The sequence below is a fragment of the Papilio xuthus genome, unplaced genomic scaffold, assembly GCF_000836235.2.
Source record: "Papilio xuthus unplaced genomic scaffold, Pxut_1.1 DF828952.1, whole genome shotgun sequence".
In the NCBI taxonomy this organism is placed as follows: Eukaryota; Metazoa; Arthropoda; class Insecta; order Lepidoptera; family Papilionidae; genus Papilio; species Papilio xuthus.
In genome coordinates, this window is record NW_013529697.1 from 7,791,692 (window position 1) to 7,808,063 (window position 16,372).

Sequence of the window (16,372 nt, forward strand, 5' to 3'; positions counted from 1 at the left end):
GGAACAACAAAAACTCTACAGTCATTGCGTATAATTATATACCTAATAGAAATAACAATGCAACTCGTTCACACACAATGGACCACCAATTTCCTTGAATTTTTATACTTATATATAAAAAAATTAAAAAAAAAGTGGATAGAAATATAATAAGTGGTTTTATGTCTAACAAGCGATCGTTCGCGACTGCGTCTGCACGCATTTCGAAATAAAAAAAAAGTAGCCGATGTGTTCTTACAGACTATATTCTACGCCTATGCCAAATTTCAACAAGATCCATGCCGCCGTTTTAGAGATACGTCGAAACAAACATCCATCCATCCATCTAAACATTCGCATTTATAATATTAGTGAGACTAAGGTACTATCTATAAGATTTCTAAAAACAAACTCCCACAGTAAAGGTAATAGGATATTCATACTATCAAGTATTCTTTCGCTTGGTCAAATAAATAAAATTACGTGCAAAGATGACGAAAAACTAAAAGTTAATTGTGAAATTAAATTTTTGAAGAATCTGTTAATCACAGTGAGATTATAAACTGACGAAGTTCATAATCGGATTGACTATATCACGAACCTACTTAGCATATAGCGAAATTCAAATTATCAAACGAGTAATTGGATGTACATAGTTACATTTAAAGTACATGTTAAGTAACTCACAAGTAAAGGGCAAACGTTAAGTAATTGTCAGTTTGTCAGAGCTATGATTGTGACAATGCGATGTTGCGGCAACACTGATGAATGTCAGAGACGTATGTCGAAGATGTAACAAAGGCAACTAAAACTAGTTTGAACTGGAATTAATTTCACGAAACTTGGGTCAGATTTAAAATAACACATTTCATTAGAAGCCTAGAAGATATTTCGACGCGATTTTATACACATAAAAGGCTTAGTCATTATGTAAATTAACTCATGGGAGACCTTAAAAGATGTAACTCTTTACGAGGCCTTATTCAAAATGTTTATCTAGTTGCAAAATAGTCACACTAACAATCTTCTATATATAAAAATCTATTGCTGTTCGTTAGTCTCGCTAAAATTCGAAAACGGCTAAACGGATTTAATTCATCTAGGTCTTGAAATGTTCGTAGAGGTCTGGGGAAGGTTTAAAAGTGGAGAAAAATAAGAAGATGATTTTTTTTATAACAAAAGGGGCAAACGATCAGCGGGAACACTGAGGTGTTCAACGATGCCAATTGCCGGGAAAACCCTTTAGGAACCGTTTTTTATAAACCAGCGCGGACGGAATCGCGCGCGACACCTAGTTTAACATAAAATACGTTATAAATCCGATATAATAAGGGCTTAACGGATCCCGATAAAGTTTGGCATAGATGTAGAACATAGTCTGGAAGAACACATAGGCTATTAAGTTTGTTAAATTTCACGCAGACAGAGCAGCGGGAGACAGCTAGTAGGTGTGTAAGTTTCTCGCAAATCCAATGAAGCAGCGGCAATATGTGAGTTAGTTCACACATAGTATATTCATAGTATGTGTATTATAGGCAAGTAGTTACTCTGTAGATGCATATCTTTTGCGCTAATATTGGTATAAACAGTGTGTGTACTTTGCCGCGTAACTTCATTGTGTTAGTGATCTCATCTTGTGTTAGGGTTGCCACAACTCTACATATCTTAAATGTAAATCCAATTTAATATTCTGAAATACGACACATTTACATTAACAGTACTTAAGAAAAGCAGGTGTTGGATTTTAAAGATTAAAATTCTTCTAAAAAAAATCCAATGTAATCTTAGGACCATTTTTTCTTGTCGTTTAGTTTTTGGGTCTTATTAAATTTGAATTTTTCAATATCAAAAATGATATCAGATAAGTGCCAACCCTAGCTACAGCTTAGTGCAATCTTCTAGTTAATGACAACGCGTCCACATTTTCAGCATTCTTCACAAAAATGTCGTCCGTCCGGATAGACGTGGTCTAGTAGTTACAATATAACTTTTATAAATATAATTACAAAGGAATTTATCATTTGTTTGTTTCCAAAAAAAGTCAAAAATTACTGAATCTATTTTACTTATATAAAGGTTTTTTAATACCGCGTAACATAGGCTATATATTTATTTATTTTTTAATACGCGTGCGTAGTCAGGGCGGTTTGCTAGTGTCATGCGATGTATGAGTAGTCGCGTTAGTGCGTGCTCGATGTGACCCACATTCCTTACTTCCTGTATCAATAAAATAATTTACAGTTTTACCGCGAAACGTGTCTCGTGCGAGGTTAAATTAACGCATTACGCGCTTGCGTTCGGTCAGACTGCAAGTCGATAACTTTATATAAATAAACTTACTAGTATTATAAATGCGAAAGTTTAGATGGTATCTCCAGTACGATTCAACGAATCTTGATGAAATTAATGGTACAAATGTAGAACATAGTTTGGAATAACATGTAGGTTACTTATTAAGTCATTTCTAAAACCAAACAGACGGAGTCGCGGGCGATAGCTTGTATCCCAATTTATCTAATCTAGAATTAACCTCTTAGCACTCATATAAATCGTGTTATCTTGGGAAATACCATTGGAAATAGCCCTTTTTTAGACGCACTTAAGTTTTGTCACATTTGGTTTGAATTTAATATATCTTAATTTAGAAATAGCAACAGAAAAGCATTTCAACATTTAAGAAATTAATCTAGTACTCCATTCTATTTGTACTACAAGTTTATTTTGTTATAAACGTAATTTACATTTGAAGTTTATTAGTACTGCGGTGAGCTGGTCTTTAATGATACGTTGAGTATTTTGCAATATCTGCGTTTAGTTTTTATTGCATACGATAAAATATACAGTAAATTATATGATTTTTAACGGCTTTCATAATTTTATAACACATGCATTTTATTGATAAAAATAATAAATACGCCTGACTATACTTCGACATCTAAAACGTGCATGCGAACTGTTTAAAAACTGGCAAGAACTTGAGACTAGATAAAAAATAAATAAACACACGTATTGTCAAAAGCCGCTTTTAAAATGTATCGATACAAGATAAAAAGGAAAGATTTGTTTGTTTGCATTGAATAGGCAAAACTACAGAACTGATATTAAAATGCTTTTCATATTATTAATTTTTTTTTAATTCCGCGCGGACGAAGTCGCGGACAACTGCTATCTTACTAATATTATAAATGTGAATGTTTAGATCGATGGATGAATGTTTGAAGGCATCTCCAGAACGATAGAACAGATCTCGCTGATATTTGGCAAAGATGTAGAACAGAGTCAAACACATAGGATACTTATTAAGTTTTATTTAATTCTTCTTCTTCTTCCAATGCCTCTCCATTACTGGAGGTTGGCCGTCAGCTCAGCGAACCCTTTCCTGTCCTGTGCCAAGCGAAAAAGTTGTTCAACGCTGGCAATAATTTAATAATTTTAATTCTGCACGGACATAATATGCGGGCAACTACTATTCTGTATAAAGCAGAGTTAAGTAGGTAAGACATGAACAATTACTTCAAATTAATAGTAGAGCAGTAAATCAATTATAATAATTAAACAGTATACTAGCTGCTACTATTGTTATACTGTTGTATAATATGTATGGGATTCCCTGGACGTCTGGGACGATGACACAAGTCAATCAACACGCTATCTTAATTCCACGTCTCTTAGGTCACGGACCAATCTGCCAATTAGACCAAAGGCTAATTAATTCAATGGTATTTCATACAAATAGAACGTTTTTATCGTTACGTTGTAAGCTTGGAATATGGTAAGAAATATAGATTATTCATATTTTTGGTTTACGTAAGTAATCGATTGAGAAACCCGTGGAATGAAATTCTTTGCGAAAGGACCTTTTAATTTCTATTTTTTTGTTTGTTTTCATTGCATATTTTTTATAAACCTCGGCCTTGGTATTAGTAACTTTTCCTATATGTAGCCATTTTTTTTTAAATTTTATACACCCTGACACTCATCAGGGAATGATGCGAAGATTTTATTTTCTCCCAAATAACAGAACCTCAATAATTTAAGCGTCAATAGCCTAATGGTTAAGGGTACGGATTTGCGATCACGAGTTCGGGGGTTCGAATCCCGCCATTCGACTATTATCGTAAACCATATCCTAGCACAAGTCTAGAGCTTAGTTGGAATGGTTAAAGAAATATTAGTAAATTTACACAAAAAAAACTGCTAATATTTTAATTAAAAAAATTTTTGACTGTTTAGGAATATTCATGGCCGATTTATAAAAAAAACCTTTTGCGCATCTCTCCCTTGGCTTTCATTTAGATATTTATAGGCATTAGCAATCAAAGTAATTGTTATTAGGTGAAATCAACCACAATAATAATACAGCAAACTTTCGATTAAATATCGACTGATTACAATCTCTCTTCACCTCTTAGATTGAAGCTATAAAATAAAAACGATTAACGATTAGGTTTGCGACACACTAAAGCGTTATGACACAGCGAACGAATCTTTCTTTCAAGATGTTATAAATGCGAATGTTTAGATGAATGAATGAACGGATCTCGATAAAATTCGGCATACATATAGAACATAGAAAGAACACGTCGGCTACTTGTTCTTTTAAATTCCGCGCGGACGGAATCGCGGGCAACAGCTAGTTACTTATAATAATTTTCATTATAATTTGTAATTACCTAAAGACCCTTGCTTAAAGCTCACAATTCGTGGAATCTACACAAAAGTGGCTCACATCGGCTGCATCTATACTATGCAAGTACTACAGTAGACATGTCACTGTCATATTGTGAATTGCGTCAATTTATATTATACCAGCTAAAACTTAGAGCGCCAATAGCCTAATGGTTAAGAGTACGGATTTTCAATCACGTAGTTGAGTCGTATCCCGCCATTCGACTATTGCCGTAAATCGTAACCTATCATAAATCTAGAGCTTACTTGGAATGGTACAAGAAAAGTAAATTAACGAAAATCTGCTAATATTTAACAACAAAATAAAAATGAAAGCTGTAAGATTAGCTTTGATATTAATTTGACGCATCATCGATAGCAATAGACCTATTTCTTCTGTGAAAATAATATTTTTAACTTGTTATATATAATATTATACGCGTTTATATATAAGTTTAATTATACGTTTATATATAAGTTTAATTATAATCTTTGACTTTCACAGTTTATAAATTATGGAGAACCAAAAAGATATCGTTTTGGTGTGTGATTCACTTAGTACACAAGTATTATCAAAATTATAATAAGATTAGTAAGATTATAAATCGACGAACTTCACAATTTAACAGCGACAAAGTTTTCTTAGAAAGCAGGGCGCAGTAGCAATTACATGGAAGAGTTAAATGTAAGCGTTTAGCAAAACAGTGGTGTATGTTGTGCGCATGCGCAGTGCAATAAATTCTTAGTAAACTATTGATAGATTGCTGCATAAATATACTTAATATGTTACTTTGAACTTAATTCAATGTGTCAATGATCTCTTTAGTATTGGCGCTAGGGAAGGGCGCAGTTGGGCGACCGCCCAGGGCGGACTAAAAGGTCCGCAGGTCTGCCTATTACAGTCAGTGTAACAGTCTTACTTAACCTTGGAGACCCCTACCCAAAGACATGGTAAAAAAGTGCGCCGTAGAATTCTCGTCCAGGGCGTTATAAGAACCAAAACCGTTATTACTCTCTCTCTTTCTCTTCATTCCATAGTGCAGTCAGCACAATATGCTTTTTACTTCAAATAGATTTTTGGCCTTTTAAATTGTTCTTTTGTCATGTCACTTTCACGCAATCCGCCACATCTTCTCTGGCCGACAACACCCTTTGCCCATTCATATTTAAAAACGTTAAATATAAAATAAATATTTGTTATTTTTCATATTATTTATTTAATGTTATAAGCTAAAGTATGATACAAAAATATCACAAGAAAATTAAAAAGTCAAATCGAGAGAATTGCTCATAAATATCCGCGTGCGACATTAATTAAAACGTCAAAGGGCTTCCCTCTCCTGTCTGTTTGTCTGTATGTCAATCATTATTTAATTAGAGAGCGCGACGGGCGCGACCCGAATGCCGCACACTGTATTGCTACGGTGACTATAATATACATATTCATTTGGGACAAGTCCACATGTTGTCTATTGATCTAGAGAAAGAAAAACTTGTACTAAGTCGCCAAAACCAATCACTCGCATAACTTGCGTCGAAATCGTCGTGAGAAAAGCCGCTGTAAATTTGCTAGATGGCGTAGCAAATCTATACAGTTGATATGTGGTACCTATGACGAGCAAGCGGCCACCTGAACTTGCTGAAATAGCGAAGTGACCGTTGCTTATAGACATACGCAATTGCATATCCATTGCCTAGCATTAATCGACGGAGGAGAGGATGCACAGAAAGAAAATATCTTCACTTTCCATGCATCCTTTCATCCGGAAAGTCCACTTCTACTTCCCATCCTTTCCTTATAAGAAAAAGGGTGGGAAAGGAAATAAGACTAAATTAGGCCTCCGGGACGCATACTCATCAGACTTGATTTGACACTTGACACCTGTCTTCTCGTGCGAAAATGTTAAAGCGGGCTCTATCACTGTTATGCCACTGTTATCCTGAATAAAATTGATCTTGAAACAATTTTAAGCAACGTAATATTTACAGGACTTTCCACACTATATTATGTATCATTGTCACCTAACCATGCATCTGTTGGTGGCTGGTCGTGTGAACTGGTCTGTCTGTCCGTCGCATTACATCACCGTATAGTCTCAGTCGTAGAGTAAACACCGCTGCTCTATTTGTGTGACGAATGACTTTATTTTTAAACATTAATTATGTGCAAGCCGTGTTATAAATAATTCAAACGAGCCATGAAATATACGAGTTTCTTATTTGTTACTTCGCAAACGTGCTAAGTCGAGATGAATAAATGTTCTTATTAATTTTAGGTTAGGTTTTTTGACAAAAGAATGCAGAACAAGACAAAATGAACTTACGATAAAGAAATATTGCACATTAAACTGATATTAACATTAATATTCGTCTTTCTGTCTATCAACTAATGTTCTATTTAGTAAAGGGGCTTCGTTACATCTCTTAGCATACGTCTGTCGGAATTGTGATATACGGCCGCCATTATTGGCTCACTAGTTGTCGCTAACATCGGGGTTATGTTCATAACAAGCATTTCAGTTTTTAAGTGACATTTATTTATGCAAGTCTAGATCATATGCTAGACTAGTCCCGCATCTGCATGTTCAATACTTGAAACCTAATTTAGACGTCCTAGAGTACTATTAATATTTATGTCCATACTAGCTCTCGCCCGCGACCCCGACTCGCAGAATTAAAATAAAAAAACTTAATTAGTAGCTTATGTGCTCTTCCAGTTTTGGAGATACCTTTAAACATCCATCCATCCAATTTACAATATTAAGTAAGATGTGACTGTTCACTTTCACGTCTGTCTAACCAATCACAACTAGAGCCAGTAGTTATAAGATTCTTTGCATATATATAATTAAACGTGGTCATTGCAACTGCAGTCAACCGGCGCAGGCGCATATCTTTGGCATGAGCCAGCAATGGCCGAGCCTCCTATTGGCATGCCGAAGGGAATGCCAGACAGACGGGCGGACTCAGATGCGACGCACATGGGTCGTCACACTCTCTACAAACTTTCTAATTCATACAATGTAATTCTAATGGCATGGTAATTAGGTTGAGTTTTGCATGAGCGGGTGTTTATGTACTGCAAGGTTCGCTAGACTAAGCGGCGGGTTTGAGGGTATTTATTTGAATAATAAAGCTATGATAGTTCAGTGACTGGATAGTGAGAGCTAACGGGCAACTATGTTGATACCGTACAGATTATCCTTCAGTTAATTGTCTACATTCTTTTGTGGCAATTATGCAAATAGTAAGTACGCTATATTTTTATTGTTAAATAGCTGTCGCCTGCGATTCCGTCTGTATGGAATTTAAAAAAAATCTTTTTAAGTAGCCTATGTGTTCTTCCAGACTATGTTCTCCATCTATGCTAAATTTCAGCGAGATCCCTGCAGCCCTTCCGAAGATAATAATAATAATTCATCCATCTAAACATTCGCATTTAAAATATTAGTAAGATATAAAATGAATTTGGCGTTTAATTACTAATATTATAAATGCGAAAGCTTAGATGGATGGATGGCTGAATGTTAGAAGGTATCTCAAAAACAGTTTTATCGATCTTGCTGAAATTTTCTACTAATTCTACTTATTGATTTTTTTTAATTCTAATTATTTTCTTTCAAAAGTTCAACGGTTTTGACATTCTAAGAAACTAAAAGTAAAAAATGCTGGAATAAAGTCTTAAATAATTAAATATTACGTGTGACATTGTCATGTCATCGTTGTGACATGCGGCCGAGTCCCGCATTCAATTCCGTAGATAATATCTTGTGATTAAAAACAAACAGATAATTATAACAACAATGTTACAATTAACTTGCGAGAGAAAGTTATTTTAAACTCATTGTTTTGTTTTAGTTCACCAATTTTATTACGAATCAGCTTGTTAAATACAACATTTTACTTCTTATTAATATTATAAATGCGAATGTTTGTTACGAGATATCTCCGAACGACTCGACAGATCTTAATAAAATTTGGAACAGATGTACAACGTAGTATAGAACACATGAGTTACTCAGTTTTTTTTATGCGGCATGGACATAGTCGTAGGCGACAGCTAGTAAGGTGAAAATGTAATAATTAAAGGTAAACTTCCACTGCGAATTAAACTATTATTATGTTAATAAAATAACAAGTATAAATAAATAACAATTATTTATTTATCAATTGATTAATTCTTTGCTTTAGCATCTGGTGGGGGCAGATGTAACTTGGCGGCGAGGTCATCGGGCACGTCCAAGTATGTGCGCTCCAACCCCACGGTGAGGATGAGGGCCCGCAGGCGGTCCACTTCTACTGCGTCACCCTCGCTCGACCACACCGTCATCGAGGAGTTCAGGGATGCTGTCTCTCGGAGAAGGTCCAGCAACACGGGCTGGCTGTTTGACGCTAGACCAGCACGCACCTAACAAACAGAAGTGTGTAAAGAAAGCAGAAAATAAACCTTTAATCGAAGGAGGAGGGAAAAGAATGCGTCCCCTTCTCCATGAATCTCTAAAAAAGAAAACGGTGGGAACGGAAAGAATATTAAATTATGCCTTAACTAAAACAAATGCGGCTCTCTGTGTATATGTAACAAAATAGTGAGAGAGTGGACTCTGACCGGGAATGTGACCGTTTGGTTCACGTGTTCGTTGACGAGACGCAGCATGGTGCCGATCTGGTCCCGACTGTATTCCCCTTCGGTGATGTTGCCGCCGTAGTTGGTCGTCCAGCCGACGGAGAGCACTGCACGCGGGTGCTTCGCCCCCAGGTTCAGGAACTTCAAGGGGTCCACGGGAGTAGTGGTTGCGTTCACTGGACCCGGTAAGATGTCTGCGTTCAACCACAGGGGGAAGGTAATCTGAAAATCATATGTTCAGTGTATGAGTTTTGGAGTTTTGCTAAAAATTTTCTGGCAAAAGTAAAGTAGGTGTCAGATTATAAACATAAAAGCCGTAGTGAAATACTAAAATTTTATAGTTTCAATATGAATTATGCGTGGTTAAATCATTTAAAAATGTATATAACGAAATTATAGTTATTGTTATCAGAGAAGAAATCAATTCATGTCCATTCATTCAATCTAGTCGCCAGCATATCTATGAAAATTCATGACTCTTTGAATTACGCTCGTTAAATAATAATTGCTTTGGGCACATTTAGGCAATTAAAATCGACCGCTGGCAACTCCTGTTCTGACATTGACAGATGTCAAGCGAACATAGCTCCTGTCACTTTGTTATAAGCACTACAATGACAATTAAATGCACTGTGTTGCTAGTTAAATAATTTTGTACTTTGGTAGCTTGTCTTATGGTTTAATATACGTTGCATTTGTTTTTCAAATAGCTAATTTAGAAATGACGAAGCGTGTGAATTGCTTGAATTATCAAAGTGTCCTTTCTATTAAAATACTTGGGAGAACTTGTCTATGCATTTTACTAATATAATTATAACGTAGTGAGAAAACATAACATTAAAAATTGTTTAATTATGGGTTAAAGAACTTTTCGATATACTACAAAATAACTACTCTATTTTACATACATAAAAACGATCAAAGAACAATTTAAATGTAATTTTAGTGCAACTTGGAAGTACACCTACTACAAACTAGACATACAGTTGTCACAGTGTCATAAAATGAACGGTTGTAAACATTGATATTAAACTATTGCAATTAAGATTGTAACTATAAATGTTATGCGTTTGTAATTGGGTTTAATGTTGTCATAAAATTACTTTTATTACTGATGTCCTTCCGAGATGTCTCGGGAACATATTTGAGAGTAATAAAAATTCTCAATCCATTGTCTACAGAAAAGATTTAGATGGCATAATTACAAAAGTTCGACTACAATCCTAAAGATACGCAGCTGCATAGATGAGTAAACACGTTGAGATATTGTAACCAAGAAATTAAAGCAACTGACTTTAAGCTGGCTGAGTTTACTTAGTCGTTTTTTCGTAATATTTTAAGGCGTGGCCATTTGGTATATTTCATCTGGTTGTTTAACACTTCGGTATCTTTTTGTCAAAAGTGCAGTAATATAATAGTTTTCTTATTTTAATAAATATGGCTTACCTCTGGCTTACTGAACTGAGCGATTTGATCCTGCGATTTCTCGAATGCTTCAATACTCTTAAAGTCGAGCTTGACGCCTTTCTGCTTTGAATTACCATTGTTATATTGAGCCACGGCGGTTAGGAAGTCACCGAGGGTGAGGTCCGAAGTAGTGGCCGGAGGGTGTGCCATAATTGGTATCGCTGGACCTTCCTTACCAGTTATGTGACCTACTACTATGTCTGCTTCTAGCATGGAGACATCGCCTGCAAGCGTACATAGTATATTAACGTTATATAAGATTTCCAGGTACATAACATAGTCTGACTACCAGAATGTCATAGGAATAGGTTCACAATGTGGGAATGATTTCTTTTTAATTTCTAAAAAAATCTTTGAAACTCTGTTGTTAAAACGTGTTTGCTGGTATTCAAAAATTCGTAAACAATTTTGCCTGAAGCTGAGAATAAATATGCTTTGCTTTGCTTTTGTATAAAATATGCATACAATTCTATGGGTAACCAAGAAGTGCTTTATAGTTATCTATGATTGCAGATACTTTTCCATCTGACTGATAATCTTGCCATATATTCTTCCTGAACTGAGTAAATCTATTGTTCAAAGTCGTATCGTTTGCGGCCGAGCTTCGAACTGCGTTCAGTTTTAACTCGTGGAGCCTAAATCTGTCACAATAATTGTTATTAATTGCTCACAGTTCTGGGAACGAGGCGTTCGACCGGCGAAAGTGGACACAGTCTGATGGAAATCAACTGTTTAACGCAGAATCATTGTTTTGTTTAGCATACACTTGTTATCCTCTCACAAAGGCTAGAATAATAAATAATCTTAACTATAATATTGGAAAACGGAGGTCTTGTGATCAAATTTATAAATTGAACGTTATATCTCTGTCAAAATATAAAATATACTGACAAAGTTAGTGTCATCATCATCATTAACTTTATTCAATAATAATGTATAGCTTTAACTATATACTCTGTGGTTCGATTTGCTTATGTAACTCGAGAACAGTCCTGCTTATAAACACAACATTGTTTCCTTACATTACACAGTTCGTTCATTGACTTGTGTGTATTTGAATCGGTGCTATTTCGTATTCTATACAGCTTAAACTATTTCAAAAGTAATCTTTGGGAACAGCCTAAAGATGCAGATGAAAGCTGGAGAATATTTAACCATAACAATTTTCCACTTACTAGCTAAAGCAGCTTCTAGATAGGTCTTATTGTTAACTGCATGGGCCCAGGTAACTGTCGTCAAGTTCTTCATTATTTCTTCTTCTGCAGCAATTTGAGTGGCTGAAAATAATATGTAACAACACTCAAAAAATTCATTTACATTTTTTTATTTTTTATTAAATTTTAACTAAGACGAATAATTATTAAAATATACAGAAGATTATTATTTGATATATCCGTTAACTACCAATTTTACTACGATAAAAACGGATTCAATTGGTAGATTTAACCATTGCATTTCTGGCAACATCGAACGCTGTCATAACAAAACATGACGCTAAACAATTTTGTCGTAAGTGTTTAATTTTAGCGTACTGTAAATATTAATCCACAAACCTTAATCGTTGTTCCAAAATGACGTAAAAGGTGAGTTTAGTGAATCAAATATTGTACTAAGGTTATAAAGAACAAAACTCTCTCACTATGAAAGTAATTTCTGCTTATTGTAATGTCAAAATAGGTACCAAAGAGTATGTATTACGTCGTAGTAGTTTGACTGATGACAGATTATAAAATGCGCGCAGTATACGAAAATGGCGCTAGTTGTATAGTTTCCAAGAAAGTATTTTTTAATGTTATTTATAGTAGAAAATAAATTTTTAAACTTAAAAATAGTAATGTTACTTTTTCTTTACCTTCAGCACGAGAATGAAATTTCCAACATGTGTAATGTAGAATATAACTGATTTGATGATTTTATGATCTAGACTTCAAAGAAAGCTGCAAATCTAGTTCGAGTCAACATAAACAAAGTGTAATAACGAAAACAACTTCCAGATGGAATATTTCTTTGATGTTTGTCTTGCGGTGATTATGAAAGTTAGATTTTAAAGTCAAATGTTTGTGGGATAAACTTTTTACATGTTTTATAAACATAGATTAAAAAGTTTTTCCATAAATCGTTATAGGTGAGACAAAATTTTATTCCTGTTCTTCTGTGTCAACCAGTTTACGTTATTGCTAAACGAAAAAATCGACGAAGGCATGGTAGGTACAAGTCTATGTTGCAACACATATCACTAATATGTTTTGGTATATTATATCTTCAACATTCACCTTTAATTTATATCAGGAAATATTCTGAATGATTTTAATTTGAATTTGAGTGGTAATGGTTAAGTTCAAAGGCGTTTCAGTTTATTTATCTGTGGCTCATTGACAGGAAAGGCAAAGGCAACGTAAACGTGCTGCCACTGAGACGTGAAACATTCGCTCTTTGCTCTTCGATGCTTATCTCATCCGGAAATTCCTCGCAAATTACCGTTGAATCATTTGTAACTATATATTATTAATTTTCTCGGACAGTCCTAACATAAAATTTTTTTTAAGTAGACATCAAAACGAGTATATTGCCACTTCAAAAATGTTATTAAGTCTTTAATTTTAATAGGCCCAAAATAATTAAAAATTACGAAAAAAGTATATTTAAAAGTTTTAACTTTATTTATATTACTTTATCTTTAATTATTTATATATTAAATAACTTACGTAAATACGTCGACACCAAAATTCGGTAACCTGTAACGACGATGAATCGTCATAAAAGTAACAGATAAATAAATCTTAAAAAAACTATTTGTCTCGTATACCTAAGATGGACTTCGTAAATTAATATATCAAAGACAGCTATATGTTTAACTAAGTACTGATATCGTAGTCCTAATTGTCCTGGAATTACAATGAAAATGTAGTGTTCCTATCATTATTCTTTGCTGCATATCTCCGAGTGAGGTTATATTTGTATCGAATGAAGTAATTTCTGTGTAGCGAGATCCAGCGGACAATCGCAATGTCCATTCATGAATTAATCCGGGGTGACATTGTTGTACCGCGACACAAATTGCTCTGGCGGTCACAATTTAAAACTATTTTATTAATATCACGATCTTTCAAGGTCAACGTTGAACTAACTTCTAATACGATTTAGTCTCTTTATAAGTTTATTCAGTCACAACCTAATGCTGTGTTTAATCGACAATTAAATGACTAAAGATGAATGAAAAGATCCTCTGGACTTTTACAAAAATGACAGAAAAAATTTAGAATTTCAAATCCATAAACACGTAAAGTAAACTCTATTTACTATATACTTCCTCTTATGATTATCGAGCTGCTACTTCATAAAGCATTTAGGAAATATTCATAGCAATTTAAACTTAGGGTCTTCTTACCACGAGATATATCAGGAAACTAATAAAACATACTATGATGTACACAAATTGTAAACTCCTAATAACTAGCTGTCGCCTGCGACTCCGTCCGCGAGTAATTATTTAGTAGACTATGTGTTCTACGACAGTGTCTATGCCAAATTTTAGCGAGATCCATGCAGCTGTTCTGGAGATACCTTCTAACAACGCATCCATACATCCAAACATTCGCATTTATAATATTAGTAAGGTGGGGATACATTTACTTGATATAATAAAAATAAAATGTAGAAATTTAATTTAAAACAATCTATTTAAGTTTAGTAGTTAAGCAAATTAAAACTACTTATTTGCAATGAAAGGAGGAAAATAGCAAAGTGATTCAACTTTACTTGGAAATACTTTGATACTTTGTATGCGTTAAGTATTTAGGTTAGATTGTACGTAATAAATAAGTAGAATTGAAATTATATATTACATCATAATATTATATAAAATAAGACGAATAAAATAAAAGAAATTGTTTCCTTAAAGTCACAAAAATTACCATATTATTTTCCTTGTTAACATATTTTATTACAACTAGCTGTCGCACTTGACTTCGTCAGCGCGGGATTAAAAAATAGGCGATTTTTACACCTACTGAATATGCATTTAACATTTCTTAAAATCAATCAAACAGTTTCAGAGTTGTATGGTAACTAACATTGTGACACGAGAATTTTATTTATATACATATAAGATATATTTTTTAAAACTAAGAAAATAATTGAAGAAAATTAAATTACTTTTATTTTCATTTATAAATCTTGAAGTACCAAAAAATTTTTAATCTAATTTTGCATTGTATTTTAAAAAGGGTGTTAATTCGTAATAATTCTATCTTTAAATTACTCGAAGAGGTTTTTTTAGGAATAGTAATAATTAAAAGATTAAAATGCGACGTACTTACCTACAACAGCCATAAGCAAATAGAAAATCATGTTGGTGGCTGAAGACGTGGCGCTTAGAAGAGCATATTCATGTCCTGGACTTGGGGCACGACAGCCGCGTCTGCGACAGGACGCGCCCCACCTGCTGATTGCTAAATTGTCCAATTGCCGGGTGACAGGTTGATTGCTTTTGATAAATTGATTTGAAGACGCACCAAGGACTGCCGAGAGGGTTACAAAGAGAGACGTTTATCTACAATACATTGTTACCCCGTGGATTTGCTCGCTTGCTTTTTAAATTAAAAAAATATGCAATTTTTTTTCTAGGTGTGATGACGGTTGATGTGTACGACAGCAGAGGACCATATACAATATAACCTCCTTCTTGGTGAAGTCGGCTAATAAGGCAATACAGTAGACCTATGTCTAGAAGTGGGCTGAAATAGTCAAGTCATCAATTCACTCAAATAGTATGCAGCTTGAATATGAATGCAGGATAATAATCCACTGAACACAAGCTCTTTTAATGACTTTATTGTTTTTTTTTAAATAAGAGAAGGGGGCAACCGAGCAGCGGGAACACTGAGGTGTTCATCGACGCCAATGGACATCAGCAATACCAGAGGAACCGCAGATGCGTTGCCGGCCTTTGAGAAATTTACGTATATGAAAGTAAACGAAATTATAGTTTGAGTAATAGCGTTGAGGTGTAGTTCATGAAAATAAGAACTATGAATAATAATAGCTTAAAATAAGTTGATACTAATGAGACAAACTTATCTGTACTTAATAACTTAATAATTGATAAAGCATTGGTAGATATTAGAATATAATTTGTTACTAATTTAATAAATCATACAACTTTACATACAAACAATAATTCAATTATTACATAGAATTGCAGTTATGCGCAGTTTATTAAAATAACTTCCAGATAATAATCCATTCTCCATACATCCATCTTTTAACATATGTCATTATGAGTTAATTAAAAGATGTACAAAATGATATATCGTATTATTTATATATGTATATAAAATATATAACATCTTCATCTTAAAGATAAGAGTTATTTGATAGGGAGATAATTTTCAATGTCTCTGACGATATAGATTTAAGATACGTATCATAGGTCCGCGCCGGACGCACCGCACGCACTTCCCACGACTTAGTTTGCTTTGGATTTGACATACCGCTACATCTATCATCCGCGTCACTCGCATCGAAAAACAAAGGAAATCATGGGGGCTAAAGTGCATACAATGCGAAGCGATTCCATAGTGAACTGCAAAATTGTATGGAACTGACGCGAGATTTTTGAAGTTCGTTATGGAA

General features: G+C 34.2%; 1 protein-coding gene and 1 long non-coding RNA gene across 4 annotated transcripts; one reads left to right on the top strand and one right to left on the bottom strand.

Moving 5' to 3' along the window:
• Nucleotides 1–8,788: 8,788 nt before the first annotated feature.
• Nucleotides 8,789–15,271, bottom strand: LOC106127820 (protein FAM151A). Of its 3 annotated transcripts, XM_013326081.1 has the most exons (6): nucleotides 15,058–15,271; nucleotides 13,444–13,473; nucleotides 11,914–12,015; nucleotides 10,718–10,962; nucleotides 9,254–9,493; nucleotides 8,789–9,055 (listed from the first exon to the last, which is right to left on the bottom strand). In XM_013326081.1, exons 1-6 carry the CDS (start codon nucleotides 15,086–15,088, stop codon nucleotides 8,822–8,824), a joined length of 882 nt encoding a protein of 293 aa, XP_013181535.1. In that variant the 5' UTR covers nucleotides 15,089–15,271; the 3' UTR covers nucleotides 8,789–8,821. The 3 variants fall into 3 exon arrangements, with proteins under 3 accessions (XP_013181535.1, XP_013181536.1, XP_013181537.1); XM_013326082.1 differs by lacking the exon at nucleotides 13,444–13,473 and having other exon boundaries at nucleotides 15,058–15,268; XM_013326083.1 differs by lacking the exons at nucleotides 13,444–13,473; nucleotides 15,058–15,271 and adding an exon at nucleotides 12,292–12,434.
• Nucleotides 12,867–15,582, top strand: LOC106127821 (uncharacterized). The gene is made up of 2 exons (XR_001228426.1): nucleotides 12,867–12,942; nucleotides 15,365–15,582. It is a non-coding gene; the product is annotated as an uncharacterized LOC106127821 (long non-coding RNA).
• The last annotated feature ends 790 nt before the right edge of the window (nucleotides 15,583–16,372 follow it).